The sequence below is a fragment of the Parasteatoda tepidariorum genome, chromosome 1 (assembly GCF_982258835.1).
Source record: "Parasteatoda tepidariorum strain Cologne lab strain chromosome 1, Ptep-v5.0, whole genome shotgun sequence".
Taxonomy (NCBI): Eukaryota; Metazoa; Arthropoda; class Arachnida; order Araneae; family Theridiidae; genus Parasteatoda; species Parasteatoda tepidariorum.
The window spans coordinates 119,382,650-119,397,764 of NC_141755.1; the positions used below are offsets into that span (position 1 = coordinate 119,382,650).

The 15,115-nt window shown below is 27.0% G+C and overlaps 1 protein-coding gene across 5 annotated transcripts in view; it reads right to left on the reverse strand.

The window, feature by feature from the left end:
• LOC107440806 (ATP-dependent RNA helicase abstrakt) overlaps positions 1 to 15,115 on the reverse strand; it is a 39,425-nt gene that overhangs the window by 1,557 nt on the left and 22,753 nt on the right. For all 5 annotated transcript variants that reach the window (XM_087151444.1, XM_087151448.1, XM_087151452.1 and 2 more), the window contains exons 10-15: positions 11,925 to 12,087; positions 10,932 to 11,135; positions 9,293 to 9,389; positions 7,665 to 7,814; positions 5,662 to 5,733; positions 574 to 684 (exon numbers count right to left, since the gene is read on the reverse strand). In XM_087151444.1, coding sequence (XP_087007570.1) covers positions 574 to 684; positions 5,662 to 5,733; positions 7,665 to 7,814; positions 9,293 to 9,389; positions 10,932 to 11,135; positions 11,925 to 12,087 — 797 coding nt within the window. The remainder of the gene's footprint in view (positions 1 to 573; positions 685 to 5,661; positions 5,734 to 7,664; positions 7,815 to 9,292; positions 9,390 to 10,931; positions 11,136 to 11,924; positions 12,088 to 15,115) is intronic.

The following is a 15,115-nucleotide window of genomic DNA, read 5'->3' on the forward strand; positions in this document are numbered from 1 at the left end:
TTGTCAAAATCTTAACATTAAAGATACAAAAATTGTGCTTTTATCATGAGTTAAAAATTCCAAGACTTCCACTATTATGATAATTTTTATTTTATTTAGTTAAATGCATTTTTTTTTTATATGAAAAGAAAAATTGAAGAAATTTTTTCATTTATTTTTGGTAATAATGCAGAAAAGCAAACACTGTTGGTATTTCAATACTTTATTTCTATAATGCAATGTATCAGTGACCACTGGCTAAGTTATCTTTGACTATTTTTATAAAAGATGTCCCTCCCTAAAATCTTACCATTAAAATCAGCATTCACTGTAATCAATGATGTCTGCGAATATTGAATATGGAGAAAGCAGTGCAAAGCTTGAATTCAGAGCTTTGTGTACAAATGGGTAAATTAAGAAAAAGGAGTGACAAGTGAATTTTAAAGCCAAATTTATCTATTTGACATATAGTATTATACTATCACAATTTTCTAAGCTTATTAATTGAAGCAGATTGATTTCATTAATAAAAACATCACCGGGATTATATCGAGATCTTACTGTACTTTTAAAACCAAAAAATGAAAAGACTACCTCCAAGGTCAAAATATTTCTCATTCTCAGATTGTAGAGCAGCTAAGAAAGGTGGCACTTTTTGTTTAGCTTCAATCAGCAAATGCTTCATATCCAGAAGTACGGACTCATCTGTGGAAGAGTAATACACATTTCAAAAACTATGAATCTCATTACATTTTTGCAATTTATAACAGGGTTCTCACTCTTTTAACAAAGCAAAAATTAAGCACTTTTAAGGAGTTTTTTAGAAAAAAATTAAGAACTTTTTTAAAAAAAATTATGGACCTTAAAAATAGCATGATTGTTTATCATCGAATCATTATATACCACCAGTGACAGTGCTAATTATTTAACTTTCTTAAAAAAAATCAATAAAAAAAATGACAAAAAGTAATTTTATTATAATGTAAGTATTGATAAAATTGTTTTAATAATTGTTTCAGGGCTTGCCAAAGTAGGAACCAGACAATTTTTGCAAACCCGGGTCGGGTTTTTAAAAACATTTTCAGATTGTTATTATTAACGACAAAATTATCTGTATTCCCTTTTTAATCATTCTACTGAAATTGAATTGTAAAATTAGGTGCAGAAATATATTAAAAAAAGAGTAAATAAAGAAATTTTGGAAAAATATTGAAAATATTATCACAAGTTTTTATATTTTGCCACTAGACATGCATTACATATTCAGCTGTGGGCCAATCTTGGTAAATATTCAGTTATGCCAAAAAAATTCTTCTTCTCTATTAACAAAATGTTTCATTTATAAGGGTATATATTTAAAAAAATAATAATACTAAGAAGTTGAATTAGAGTTATGCATGAGAATAGCTTTTTTTAACTATGTCATGTCAAATTAAATCCTATTTTCAGTAAAAGCGGGTCATACTAATATCTAAGCACCTTGAATCATTCCACTTTTTTTCTTTAGGCTTAACTTAATATATATTTTTTTAAAAATTCACTGCAATAAATATTTTTATAAAATTTTTAAAGAATAAAAATACAATTATGTTTAAGATTTATAATTTTCAAACTATAATGTTCTAAATATGTTTTTTAATAGTTCTCATTAGTATGTTTTTTAATAGAAACTTATTAATAATAGGGTCCAAAATGATTTTTCAAAGGTATCAATGCATTCCTATGGCTAGAAAATTGGTAAGGTTAATTAATTAACAAATATTTATAAATTATTTATTTTTTCATAATTTATAGACACTTACTTGTAATATTTCTTTATCATCCAGTATAATTCTTAATATTATTATGATTTGATATTTTACTTTTATGGTGAATTAATAGTTCTCAAAAAATCTATTGAAAAATTTTATGAAAAACATTTTTATGAAAAACATATTGAAAGTAATGTGCAACTTAACCATTTTGAAATTATTCCTCAACAGCAAATGTGATATATTTACTTTTAAGATGAGCTTTACAATTATTTCCAGCCAAACTGATATTAGGAATTAACTTTAATATTACTAAACAATCTGACGAAAAACATTTACTAATTTTAAAGCAACCAAAAGTTGAATAGAAACTTTTTTATTCTAATAGACATTAATAACAAAAAGTTTGGGATCTTTTAATTGAGTAGATTTAAATTTTTATGCAACAATTTGCTTATCCCTAAGAAACAAAAACAATAACAATCTAACTGTGTAACGATCTGAAACTTTAAAAAAATTTTTACATTGCAGCAAAACAAGTTATGAAAAGTTACCTAACATTTAACTTTCTTGTTAGGACCAAATCATGCATTATTTAGTACTCAGAAATAAAAATTTAAAATATTTTTGAAAAAACTTGAGGTTTTTCTTCAAAAACTCAATAAATCTCAGATTTTTGATATAAAATCTACGTGGGATGGGATTTTTCAAACCCTGTTTATTACATATCTGTCTAATTTTTAGTACAATCATGAATTTTGAAAAATGTTGTTGCTTTTATAAATTTACAGTTACTTATTACACACTGAAATATTATACAAATTTATTTAATTCCTCCAAGATTTTTGGAAATAATTTTCATTACGGATTCTAGTTCAAAATTCTTTTCTTAGAGTTTTATTTTATTCCTATTAGCAAATGCATTACCAGTAGAACTGCGTTTCTTGAATTCTGTCAATTTTGAAGGTCAGTGTGGGTCTCCTACTTAAGTACCTTAGAACTGCCCCTCCCCCCCCAAAAAAAGCACTATCTCTTTCATCTGCCCTTGTCCACACTCTAGTCTTTTCTTTTAGAATGTCACTCTGCTCATAGAGCATCATTCGAGGCAAAAGGCAGAATATATTAATGAAAGAGCCAATATATTAATAAAAAGACATGCTTTCTTCTGCTTGCCTGTAGCCATCTCACACACATCCCTTCTTGTCTCTCTAAAATGCTTTACTTTCTGTGCATGATCTAATTCTAGGTGATAAAAGAATGAGTTTTTGTTTTAAAACATTGAACTGAAAAATTGTTCAAATCAACTATAGTGATGCTGAAAAATTAAGCACTTTTAAGAACCTTGTACCAAAACTAAGTACTTTTAAGGGCCCTTATTTTCCAAAATAAAAGTTAAGCAGTTTTTAAGGATTTTTAAGGACCGTGGGAACCCTGTATAAGCAATATCACATGTTATTCAAACTATTTAATATTGGAATTGAAAATATGATAAATTATGAAATTATTATAAATACCATAGATAAATGTAAAATGCAGAGTATAGATATGTACCAATTTTTTTGGTAGCATAGAAACTATTGTATTTTAGTACCTAATCATCAATACCTCTGGGGTGACACAAGGTGAACAGAATGCAAAAACTTGATAAGAAGATATCAATTTATATACTATTCATATTTAATATAATTTTTTGAACTAAGATATATAATTAAATTACATATAGGAATAGCCATATTGGATTTTTGAATCACGTAAGTAGAAATTGTGATGCATGATTTTTAGATCCGGTGAATATGAATAGCAATATATGATTTTATTCTTGCATGAACACGAATCGAGATATTAATTTCAAAAACTTGTAAAAACAAATTAAGGCTTTGGATTTTAAAACAACGAGGTACGATTTTTAAATTGTGTGAATAAGATTCATAATGGGTAACTTTCAAATAAGCTAAATATGAACATAGAAGTTTGATATTAAAATCGCGAGAATATGAATGGCGATATTAAAAACAATAATCCCCCCAAACGAATTCACAGTTGCATAAGAGTATGAAAACGTCTTGATAAAGAGATTCAATATTTGTTAAATTATGATAAATTATTATTATTAAAACTTAAAATTTTAGATTGTGGTGAAAATTTCGTCGGATTATAACTTTTGACGAGCGGAAGTCTGTGAATCAATATTCTTGAGATACATAGAAGTCCAAGAAAAAATCACATGCCCTGTTCCTAGACTGGGAGGGATGGATACGAAAAACTCGGAATTCTGGGGTACACCAGGAATACAATCACCTCAATCAGTACAATCTTAAATTTAGGTCGAAATTAAGAGAAGGGCTGAAAAATTTTATAAGCAAAACTTATGTGTAATTTCACATGACATAAAATTCAGATTTTGTCCTTTAAATAAAACGTCAGTATATTTAAATTGAGTAGGAAATTATGAAAAGAAAATTGAGAAGAAAAAAGCATATGAATATCTAATTTTTTAATTAATTAAAGAGGAATTCTCATCAAAACCTTAATATTTGTATTTGTTAATTTAACCAGCTGTTAAAGGAATGTAAATACTTCTGCATGTGACAAAATATTGTCAAAATCAAATTAAAATTAATTTCTTCTCTAAGTAGTTTTACAACAACATCCAAATGAATAAATTTTTTTTATTTATTTTAAACTATTTATTTTATTAAACAAACCAAATGCTTTGTATTTTTCGTCAAAATATTTAGAAAAAATAACTTCAAAACTATAGCGAATGCAAACAATAAAAATTAATAGTATTTCTTTTTATAAAAAATATCAGTATTAATTTTTTTATAATAATGCAAACTTCTGCATTAGATATCTGTTCTACTTTTATTTGCACGTTGATTCAGTTTTAAAAAAGAAACCAAGAATAAGTCTGGCTACTCTAAGATAAGTTCAAAAAGTATCTATTACTTTGAACTGGGTCTATGATTGCTACCCAAAACTTTATACTTATAATTGCTATAAATGACACTGTTCTGGGTGTTCCATCAAGATGTTAAAATTTTACAACAACTGTCACCTGTTTCTCTTGACGATTTTCAGAAGTTTTACTAAAACTAATATTATAAAATTTAATTGATGTACTTATTTAAAGTACTAGATACTTTTAAGTTAATACATAATATCAGATACACTGGAACAAATCTATATCTAATGCATAGATAAAACAACATGTAAGACAGTACAAGTAAATTGCATTAGTATATTTAATATAATTTTTATTTAAAATGTTTTAAGATTCAAAAAAAAAAAATTTTTTTTTAATATTTATACACACCTTGATCTATTTACTTTCATAATTTTAAATATTAATTTTAGAAACTTACAAAGATGGTATGTGATAAATTAAAAGAATCAATAAAAATTTAAATGTAAAAGCCTACTCAGAAAATAAAAAGTTGTAACAATTTTTTTACCAAACTTTATAAATAAATTAACAAAAAATAATTAATATTAATTAAAAATTATTTTTTACATTGAATTATCTTTGCATACATAATTTTTCAGAATGCACGCAAAAAGTTTCAGATTCGCTTAAAGAAATAATGAAATCAACATAAAGAAGTCCAAACTTAAGAGCGCTTTCTTAACCAAACTATTGGGGCTATTATTTCTTCTTAAGGAATAGAAAGAAGAGTTCATTCAAAAATTATAAAATATGATAATTGTAAAATAACTATCAAAACTAATATTTCAAATTAAGTAAATTGAAAAAAAAAATATTGATTTAAATTAAATAAACTGATTTTTTCCCAAAAAGAGTTTTATTTATTAACAACAAACAGACTGTTTGACTGGCAAAAGCGAAAAAAATAAAATAAAAAGGATACCATATATAATCAATAACATGCTTAACAGGAAAACAAATTGTTTCAAACATTGAAATACATACCACAGGCCTTATTAATAAATGTGGTGGCAATTCCCGTTTTCCCAGATCTTCCAGTTCTACCAATACGATGAACTACAAATAAAACACATTTTAAAGAAAATTAACGTTGAATACAATTTCACACACTATGATCAGCAATGGAATGCCCGTTAATCCAGGTATTTGAACTTTTATAACAGTTACAGCTAGGTGCTTAAATTTTAGTTAACAATGTGAAAGGTAATTTAATTAGGTGGAGGTTAAAAGGTTGAAAACAAAGGCTATTATGATAACATTATTCACACGCAGTCTAAAAGAACAACTCAGTCTCTCAATTATGGTTTCCATGGAAACAGTATGGTTCATAATTATAACTCCATAGGATAGTTTATAATTCACATAGTATGATTCATGTAATTACTTAAATTAATACTTGTGCAAACCTTTGATAATTAAATTGATTTTAAATATTTTTTGATCTGATTCTTTTAAAAAGAATAACTGATTTAAATCAACTGTGATTTTTTTATAATGCCATTAATTTTATTAAGCTGAATTTCTATTTTGAAAAAATTAAGTGTAAAATATATTTTGTAAAATATTGTTAGTAAATAGAAATTTTTTAGTGTGATTTTTTTTAAAAGTCCGATTTCAGTGATATCGGTTTTCTTACAAAGAAATAATGAAAGCGAAAATTAAATATAAATAAATTATTTTACTTACAGGCATATCTTTTTGATTATATTATTAAGAAAAAAGCATTGATTTAAATAATCTATTTTTTTAAAATGTATTAATTTAAGTATAAAATGTTATACATTATAATTAAAAGCTCTATTATTTCAGGTGTGATGTTTTAGCAAGTCTTATTTGATAACAAAGATTTCTTACTAAGAAATAAAAGGGATATGCATATAATTATCGTATTTCAAAATAGACCAAAAATTTAAAAAAAAGGATAAGTAAGCCGTAAGACATTTTAATAATAATTTTTTATTAAATAAATGCAAAATAAATTCAGGGCATATTTCTCTAATAATACTCATTTAGTTTCATGCTAATTTAAATTCAGCAGCTTTAAAACTTATTAAATGTGTAGTTTATGAATATCAATCAGAGTAACTTGAAATCATTTTTAATTTTGTATTCTGATCTTAACTTGTTTATTCTTTAATAAATACATAATTGACAAATAGACACCTATTTCTTAACATTCATTCATTGAACTTGAAAAATATAATCATGATTTCATTTATTCAATAATTAAATAACAATTTTAACCATTTCAGAAAGATTAACTAACTATTTTAACTATAATACTGTTTTTAAATATTAGGTATTAGTAATACATCTTACAAGATTTTTTTTTGTTAGCAAAAATCATGTTTTTTTTTTTACATTTACTAACTTTTCTTACTATCATAATTTCTAGGACTAGGATATAATATAAAATAGAAAAGATTAAATTATAACTGAATCTCTTATATTTTAATTTAGCTGTAAATTTTTAAAATATCATACAGTGATTGAACTCTATTTTTTATCGAGATAAAAGTTTTTTTAAAGTGCCATTTTATTATGATTATAAGAATAAAAGAAAACTGGCGAAACCAACAGGTCAAGGTATGAATGTTCTAATGTTCTTGAGAGAGAGAAAGAGGGGGGGGGGGGGATTCTGATACAATTTCTGAGTTAAAATCCTTAATCAAACAGTCATTGAAAAAATTACTCACATCATTTTGTGAACTTTTTTTTTCTCCCAATTTCTTTTTGGAAGTTAAAGACAAAATGACACATTATTAAAACTATGACAACAAAAAGGAATTCAGAAGCATTTTGAATTAATATCATTACTGGTCTCAAACTTTTTCTAGGCATTAGTATTAGTCCATGTTTGAATTATACGAAAAAATAACATATGCATACATTGGTAACATTTACTAGTTAAAAATTATCATATTTGAATCATATATATCATAATTAAATGTATAATTATGATGTTGCATGCAAAAAAGTGTATTCACCATAATTTTCAATATCTTTGGGCATGTCATAGTTAATGACATGCTGAATATTATCAAAATCCAATCCTTTAGAAGCAACATCAGTAGCCACTAGGACATCTTTCTCTCCTTGTCTAAAAGCATCAACAGCTCGTGAGCGTTCTTCTTGATCTAGATAAATTATTTAAACATATTTAGAACCCAAATTACTATAGTAGATTAAATACTAATAAAAGACATTTGCATAACTTGTTAAAACAAAAAACAGGAACACAAAGCACAATATGGGGGAATTATGGCACAAAGGGAAAATCTCTAAAAATTTTATGTGCAAAAATTAGATAACAATTCGTATACCATACATGTTTTATATTTAATATAATTTTTAAAACCAACATTTTTAATTAAATAACTTACTAATGAAGAATATAACATCTTTATAGTAACTAATTCAAGAAAAAACTTAATTCTTACAAGAATTGGGATACTGGATTTCAAAACCGCTTGAATATGAATCACGATATTGGATTTTTAAATCGAGTGAATAGGAATCGTGATGTACGATTTTCAAATCGCATGAACACGAAACTTTTAAATCAGGTATATACGAAAATCGGTGTTTGATTTCTTCTACCTTGATTAAATCATGATTACGTCGCCTGCTTCATATTTTCTTTCCCCCTTGTGCAAACTTTTTTTCTTTGTGAGTACGAATGCTTTTTTTATAATAACTATTAATAAAGTATCTGAAAAATTGGAGAACTAACACCAATGTATCCACACAGCACGTGTCTATATTATCTAACTATGGTATACACATAAAATTAAAATTTACAATGTTTTTACCTATTATATAAAGTGATCACCACTATAATAAAATAAAATCTACAAGAATGGAATTATTGCAAATATCAAAACAATGCCATCCTTAGTAAAATTATTACTGCCCATTTGTAAAATCAAATATTTTTTCAATTATTGAAAGATTTGTGGCATATAGATTTCATTCTGTCACCAACAAAAATAAAATCTACAAGAATGGAATTATTGCAAATATCAAAACAATGCCATCCTCAGTAAAATTATTACTGCCCGTTTGTAAAATCAAATATTTTTTCAATTATTGAAAGATTTGTGGCATATAGATTTGATTCTGTCACCAACAAAAATAAAAGAATACAGATGGGGTTTCTTAGGGAAATCGAAGATGGAAGTGTAGCGTAAAGGAATTCAGATGAAAACTGTTTATGAATCACTCATTCAATAAGGTCTGAAAGTGCTTGATGTTTTAAAATAAGCTTTATAGCAAGAAATATTGAAAGTTGCAAATAATTTTTTCAACCATGTCGAATCTTTAGCTTGTTAATCAAGAAAATAAACCAATATTTTAAAATTCTTCAATAAATTAAAAATTGTAGCTCATATTTTTTTACTATGTAAATGCAGTAAAAATAAAATATCAATCAATTCAGTTAAAGTACAACCTTATAATATTTTCGAAAAATTTAAATTTGAAATATTTTTTTCCTTAAGTGAAGATATTCTGGCATATGTAAAAGAAATTTAGACTATCACTAAATTAGTATACTCAAACATATAAAACTAGTATTAACTATAAATGTTCAAATTAATGGATTATTAATGCATACCTTTGCCCCCATGAATCGCTACTGCTTCAACATTTTTTAAAAGTAAATATTCATGTATAGCATCAACATCCTGTTTCTTTTCGGCAAAGATTAGAACCTAAAAAAGTAAGAAATTGTTTTAGGCTAACATGGAAGAATCTCTAATTTGTTCTCTATCTCTAGAATCTCTAACTAGAATATTGTTCTTCAATTTTTACACTAAATTCATGTTGTAATAATATTCAATACTTTTACACAGATTTAACACTTTCTGGATAATAATATATGTATATATCTTTTTGACAATTGTATAAATATATATAGATAACCATAATTTCGAGGAGATACCTCATATCATTTCTGACATAAAACGTAAAGGCCTAACTGGTGATTTTTTTTTTACTACTAGAGCTGAGAAAATTCTGTTTTATTGAATTAATTTGCCAAAATTTTGCTATTACTCTCCCTTTTTTATTATTTGCGACAATCTATTTTTGTAATTTAGGGTCAATAATAATTTAAAGAATTAACAATGCAGGTAAAAAAACAGTGTGTAAGAATATGCAATAGGCGCTTTCTCCTTCAACCAAAAAAGACGTTGACGAATCAGCCTGGGAACTGTCTTTTACAAAGATTGATTCCCCCTCTCCAGCCGTGAAAAAAAGAAAATGAAAGAAAAATATGCAAAACATTTTCAAAAGTGAATGAGTGGGGTGAAATGTTCAAACAATTTATTTTGTAAGTCAAGTTTATCCCCACTTTCAGCTGAAGGTCAACTTCCTTATTTTTACTTTTAGAAATATAAGATTTCAAAATTTTTAGATGCAACATGCAACATGATCAGCATGTAATGCAACATGATCAGCATGTAGATAAATGGAAGATGATGGTTTTAGATTTTTGGAAGTCTGCTTTTTCACAGTTTTATTGTTTATTATAATTTTTTTCCCTTTGCCAATTTAAAGAAAGATAGTTTCCATTTCTTTTCAATGCATATATTAACAATTTTTAACAGTTAAATCATTCGATTTATTTATAACTGGAATATTATAAATAAATTATAGAAGAAATATTGCATTTCTGAACATTTTATACTTTAATATTGTTTATTTTTTATATTCATTTTTAAAAATTATTTTAAAAGTTTTTGGCTGTTTATTAATTCAACATTAAATTTAGAAATATTAAATTAGTAATAAGAAATAGGATGCGTTCATGATTGTTCGGCTGTTATTGAAAAACTGTTCTTTTTTAGCCAAATTTTGCGGGTGAGGCGTTACCTCAGGGAGTTGCATCTCTACAATATTTCGGTATATGTATTCTTTTATACATAAAATATGGCAAAATAGTTAGATAATAAAAATTATATTAAGAACAAAATTTTGGACTATTTTATTACCATTATATTTATACAGTCATTAGATCAGATTCAGACTTTTTCCACCCAAAAATAAATTCCCTGATCTGGCAATTGTTACTAGATAAAGATATTTAGCATAAGAAAAAAGTGGGCTTCATTTTCAAGTCCTGCCGGAAACTTTATTTAAATAATTTCTTAAAATCTTTTTTTTTTTACTATGTATAAAGATATTTGAAAAATTAAGTCACCCAGATTCAATGATAAAAGAAAATTGCTGAATTCATTTGAAAGAAGACATACTGGAGGCGGAGTTTTTGTGAGAGTATCTAAAAGATGGACAATTTTAGCTTCTTGTTTAACATATTCCACTTCTTGTATGACATCTGCACTGGCAGCACCAGCTCTTCCAACATTTACTGTAACGGGCTTTACTAATGCACTCCTTGCAAAATTCTGAATCTTTTTTGGCATGGTGGCAGAGAAAAGAAGAGTTTGTCGTTGACCCTAAAAAGTAATACACATAGCAAATTTAAATTACCTTTTTAAAAGAACCAACAAAATTCTCATAGAAAAAAAAATTATTCACTGAAAATTAAAAAATACAACTTTTTATTAGTGGCACACAATATTTTATTCAAATATTGAATTGATTAATATTGTTAGGGAACAAAATCAGGCCGAATTCATAAAAAATTGCAGGGGCAAAAGGTTTATTGTTCACTTTGGTAATATCTCAATATGAATTAAGCATCTGCTCCTAGATCAAAAAATTGTTACCTAATATAAGTTGTTTTGTGTTTTTTTCTTCTTTCCAAATATCTCCCAAGCAAAGTTTTGCATTGAAAAAGTGTAAATATAAAAGTTGAAGAAAAATAAATTTTGCACAAAATGAGTATCAATATATATTTTGTTTCAAATATGCTTACTTGACTTACGGACACTTCAGGGCAACTTTTTTAAGAAATTTCATTTTTTTGCTAAAATTAATGTTGAATTGCAGTAAAAACAGTTTGGCAACACTATTGTTTAAATATTGGCTAGTTCCATGATGTTTTGATGAATCCTTTTTTTTCACAATAAGTTATATCCCAATTTAACTACCCTCAATCTCAATTTTGCCCTCGCCCTTATGCCGGGGTGAGGCCAATGTACAAAAATATGGCAAATATTTTTATATTACTACAGAACATATTTTGACAAACTATGCAATACTTAACAGAGAAATGATTCAATGATTTTTGAGAAAACTTTCAAAAGGTTAAATTTATGGCAAGGAAGGTTCAGAAAGCACACCTTGAAATAAGAAAATATGGTCCTAATGTCTTCTTCAAAGTCTATGCCAATCATGCGATCAGCCTCATCTAAGCATAGATATCTGCATACGTCTAGTGTAACATTTTTCTTGTCTAACATGTCCATAAGTCTTCCTGGAGTAGCCACCATAATATGAACACCCCTGAAAATATATTAAAGCTCCATAAACTTATTTGAACGCTTAAACAAAACAATGTTACATTTGGTGGAAATAAAAATGCATTCAGGTTTTTGCACATTTATTATTATAAACAGTAGAGGGAGAATTTTTTTACTTTTTTTTTACCCAAGTCAACAGAACCTGATAAGAAACGAAAAAAAAAAAAATTATGATATTGTACCGAGCACAAGGGTTCATTTGGATGGGATATGAGAATAAAACAGTTTTTAAGACCTCAAAATTTTCATTAGTAAAAGCTTAAAGAAATTGCAGCTATTTACAGTACCCAATTACATAGCAAAACACAGACTTCAAAGCCTTGGATCGTTAAATGAACGGAGGGTTCTCAAAGCCTCGGATGGTTCATTAGAGACTTGCATATCAGAACACTACTCAGGGATGTGATTGACAAAAACACAAAAAAGAGGAAGTTTATAACTGTAGCATTAAACGTGCAAAAGAAAAAATGATATGAATTCAATAGCCAATCTGATAATGATTACATTATTATCTATTCAAATAAATATAAATAAATGGTAATTATGTTCTTAAATAAAATCTTGATTAAAATAATTTTTTTTTAATAATTTAGTTAACTTTGAGTAATTATGCACAAGCAGGATTTTATGTATCACATCATTTTAAAAAACATTTCTTTATTGGTTAAAGGACCTTTATGGACTTTCTCATCAGTTCTTTGTTTTTTCGATGGTCTTTTATTAACATGACTGATCTGTAGACTGCGTTTTGCAGACTTTTGATCATCAGTGTTGATAGGACAAGAAAGTTCATTTCTCACACAATTTTTAGAGGCCTTAGATTAAGAATCGCGATGTTGGATTTCAAAATCACGTGAATAAGAATCGCGATTCTTGATTTTAAAATCGCGTGAAAAAGAATTGCGATGCCGGATTTTAAAATCGCGTGAAAAAGAATCGCGATGCCGGATTTTAAAATCGCGTGAAAAAGAATCGCGATGCCGGATTTTAAAATCGCGTGAAAAAGAATCGCGATGCCGGATTTTAAAATTTGCGTTATGGATTTTAAGATTGCGTGAATAAGAATCGCGATGTTGGATTTTAAGAGTGCGTGAATAAGAATCGCGATGTTGGATTTTAAAATAGGGTGAATAAGAATCGCGATGTTGGATTTTAAAATCGCTTGAATAAGAATCGCGATGTTGGATTTTAAAATCGCTTGAATAAGAATCGCGATGTTGGATTTTAAAATCGCTTGAATAAGAATAGCGATGTTTGATTTTAAAATCGCGTGAATAAGAATAGCGATGTTTGATTTTAAAATCGCGTGAAAAAGAATCGCGATGCCGGATTTTAAAATCGCGTGAATAAGGCGATATCGGATTTTAAAATCGCGATGTTGGATTTTAAGATTGCGTGAATAAGAATCGCGATGTTCGATTTTAAAATAGGGTGAATAAGAATCGCGATGTTGGATTTTAAAATCGCTTGAATAAGAATCACGATATTGAATTTTAAAAGCACGAAAATACAAATCGTGGTATTGAATTTTTAAATCGCGTAAATAAGATTCACGATGCATAATTTTTTAGAGTCCGTGAATACTTATCGCAACGAGTAATGAATGTTTAAACCGCGTATAAATTCGAATATCGATTTTTGATATTACAACAGCGTGATAATGATAACGAATCGCAATATTGAAATTTAAAAATATATATGAATACGAATCGCGACATAGGATTTTAAACTAGCGGGAATATGAATCGCGATATTGGGTTTTAAAAACGATTAAATACAAATCGCGATATTAAATTTTTAAATTGCGTGAATGGGAATTGATTTTCAACAAAAGAAAAAAAATTTCAACAAAATATCATTTACTGCATAAAAAATTTTTCCGCGCGGAAATTTATGAAAAAAGAGCGGAAGATATGGAAAAATCTGAAAAAAGCGGAAATCAGCGGATCCGCGGAAGAATCACATCCCTGACTACTGCAATCACAAGCTGAAAATTCCTGCAGCGAATTTTAATGATCACTTTTTGATACAATTTATCTGTGCATACTTCATCATAAATATAAGTTATTTTTTCTTCGTTTCGGTAGTTGGCAGCATGTATTTGTACATAATATTTAGAATCCTAATACAGTGAAACCTGTCAAGTTGACCACCCTTGTAAGTTGCATAAGTTGACCTCAATTATCAAGAACGGAATTTTTCCTATATAATATACAGAAGCAAAACCTTTGTAACTTGACCACCTGTCTATCTTGTACGTTGACCACTGAAATAAGTCAATTTTATCTAGGAGTATTATGAAATTCTATTCTAAAACCCTCATAAGTTGACCAGAAAAAAAATTCAGAAAATTTTCTGTCATTTTGGCAATGTATGTTAAAATTTCACTTGTTTTGTGAAATAGTGTAAAAAGCTAATCTAAACCCTTTTGTGAGTTGATCATCAGGAGAAACTGTAAGGGGTCAGCTTTTGATCAGTTCTTTCATTCGTTCATTGAAAACATGTGTTAGTTGAAAAGTTGCTCTTCCAGTTGCAATAGTGAGCATTTGAATAAGTGAATGCTCTGAAATATGCTTTGATCCTTTATTTATGGTCTTTGATCTTTAAGTGTAATAAATAAATTTTAAAGTATTCAAATAATTTTATTTTGTTAAAGTTTTCAAATTACATGTCTTCGTGTTCTGATATTTTAAGAAATTATATTTATTAAACACTTCGCATGTATAACTAACGAAATAATTAAAAAAAATTAGTTAAATATTAGAATTATATGTATCAAATTGAAGTTCATTCAGGTTTAAACACATTTCTTACGCTATTCATTTGCATATTTTCTGAATAAAATTTTTAAGTCAAGTAAAAAAAATAATAAAACTTACACAAGTTTTACTGTATTTAAATACAATGTTATTGCACTATGGAAAATTCCAAAACTTCTTACAGTATAAATTTTATTTTGCTTTAAGCTTTTTTTCCAACTTGGTGATTTTTTTTAGGAAGAAAACATTTCC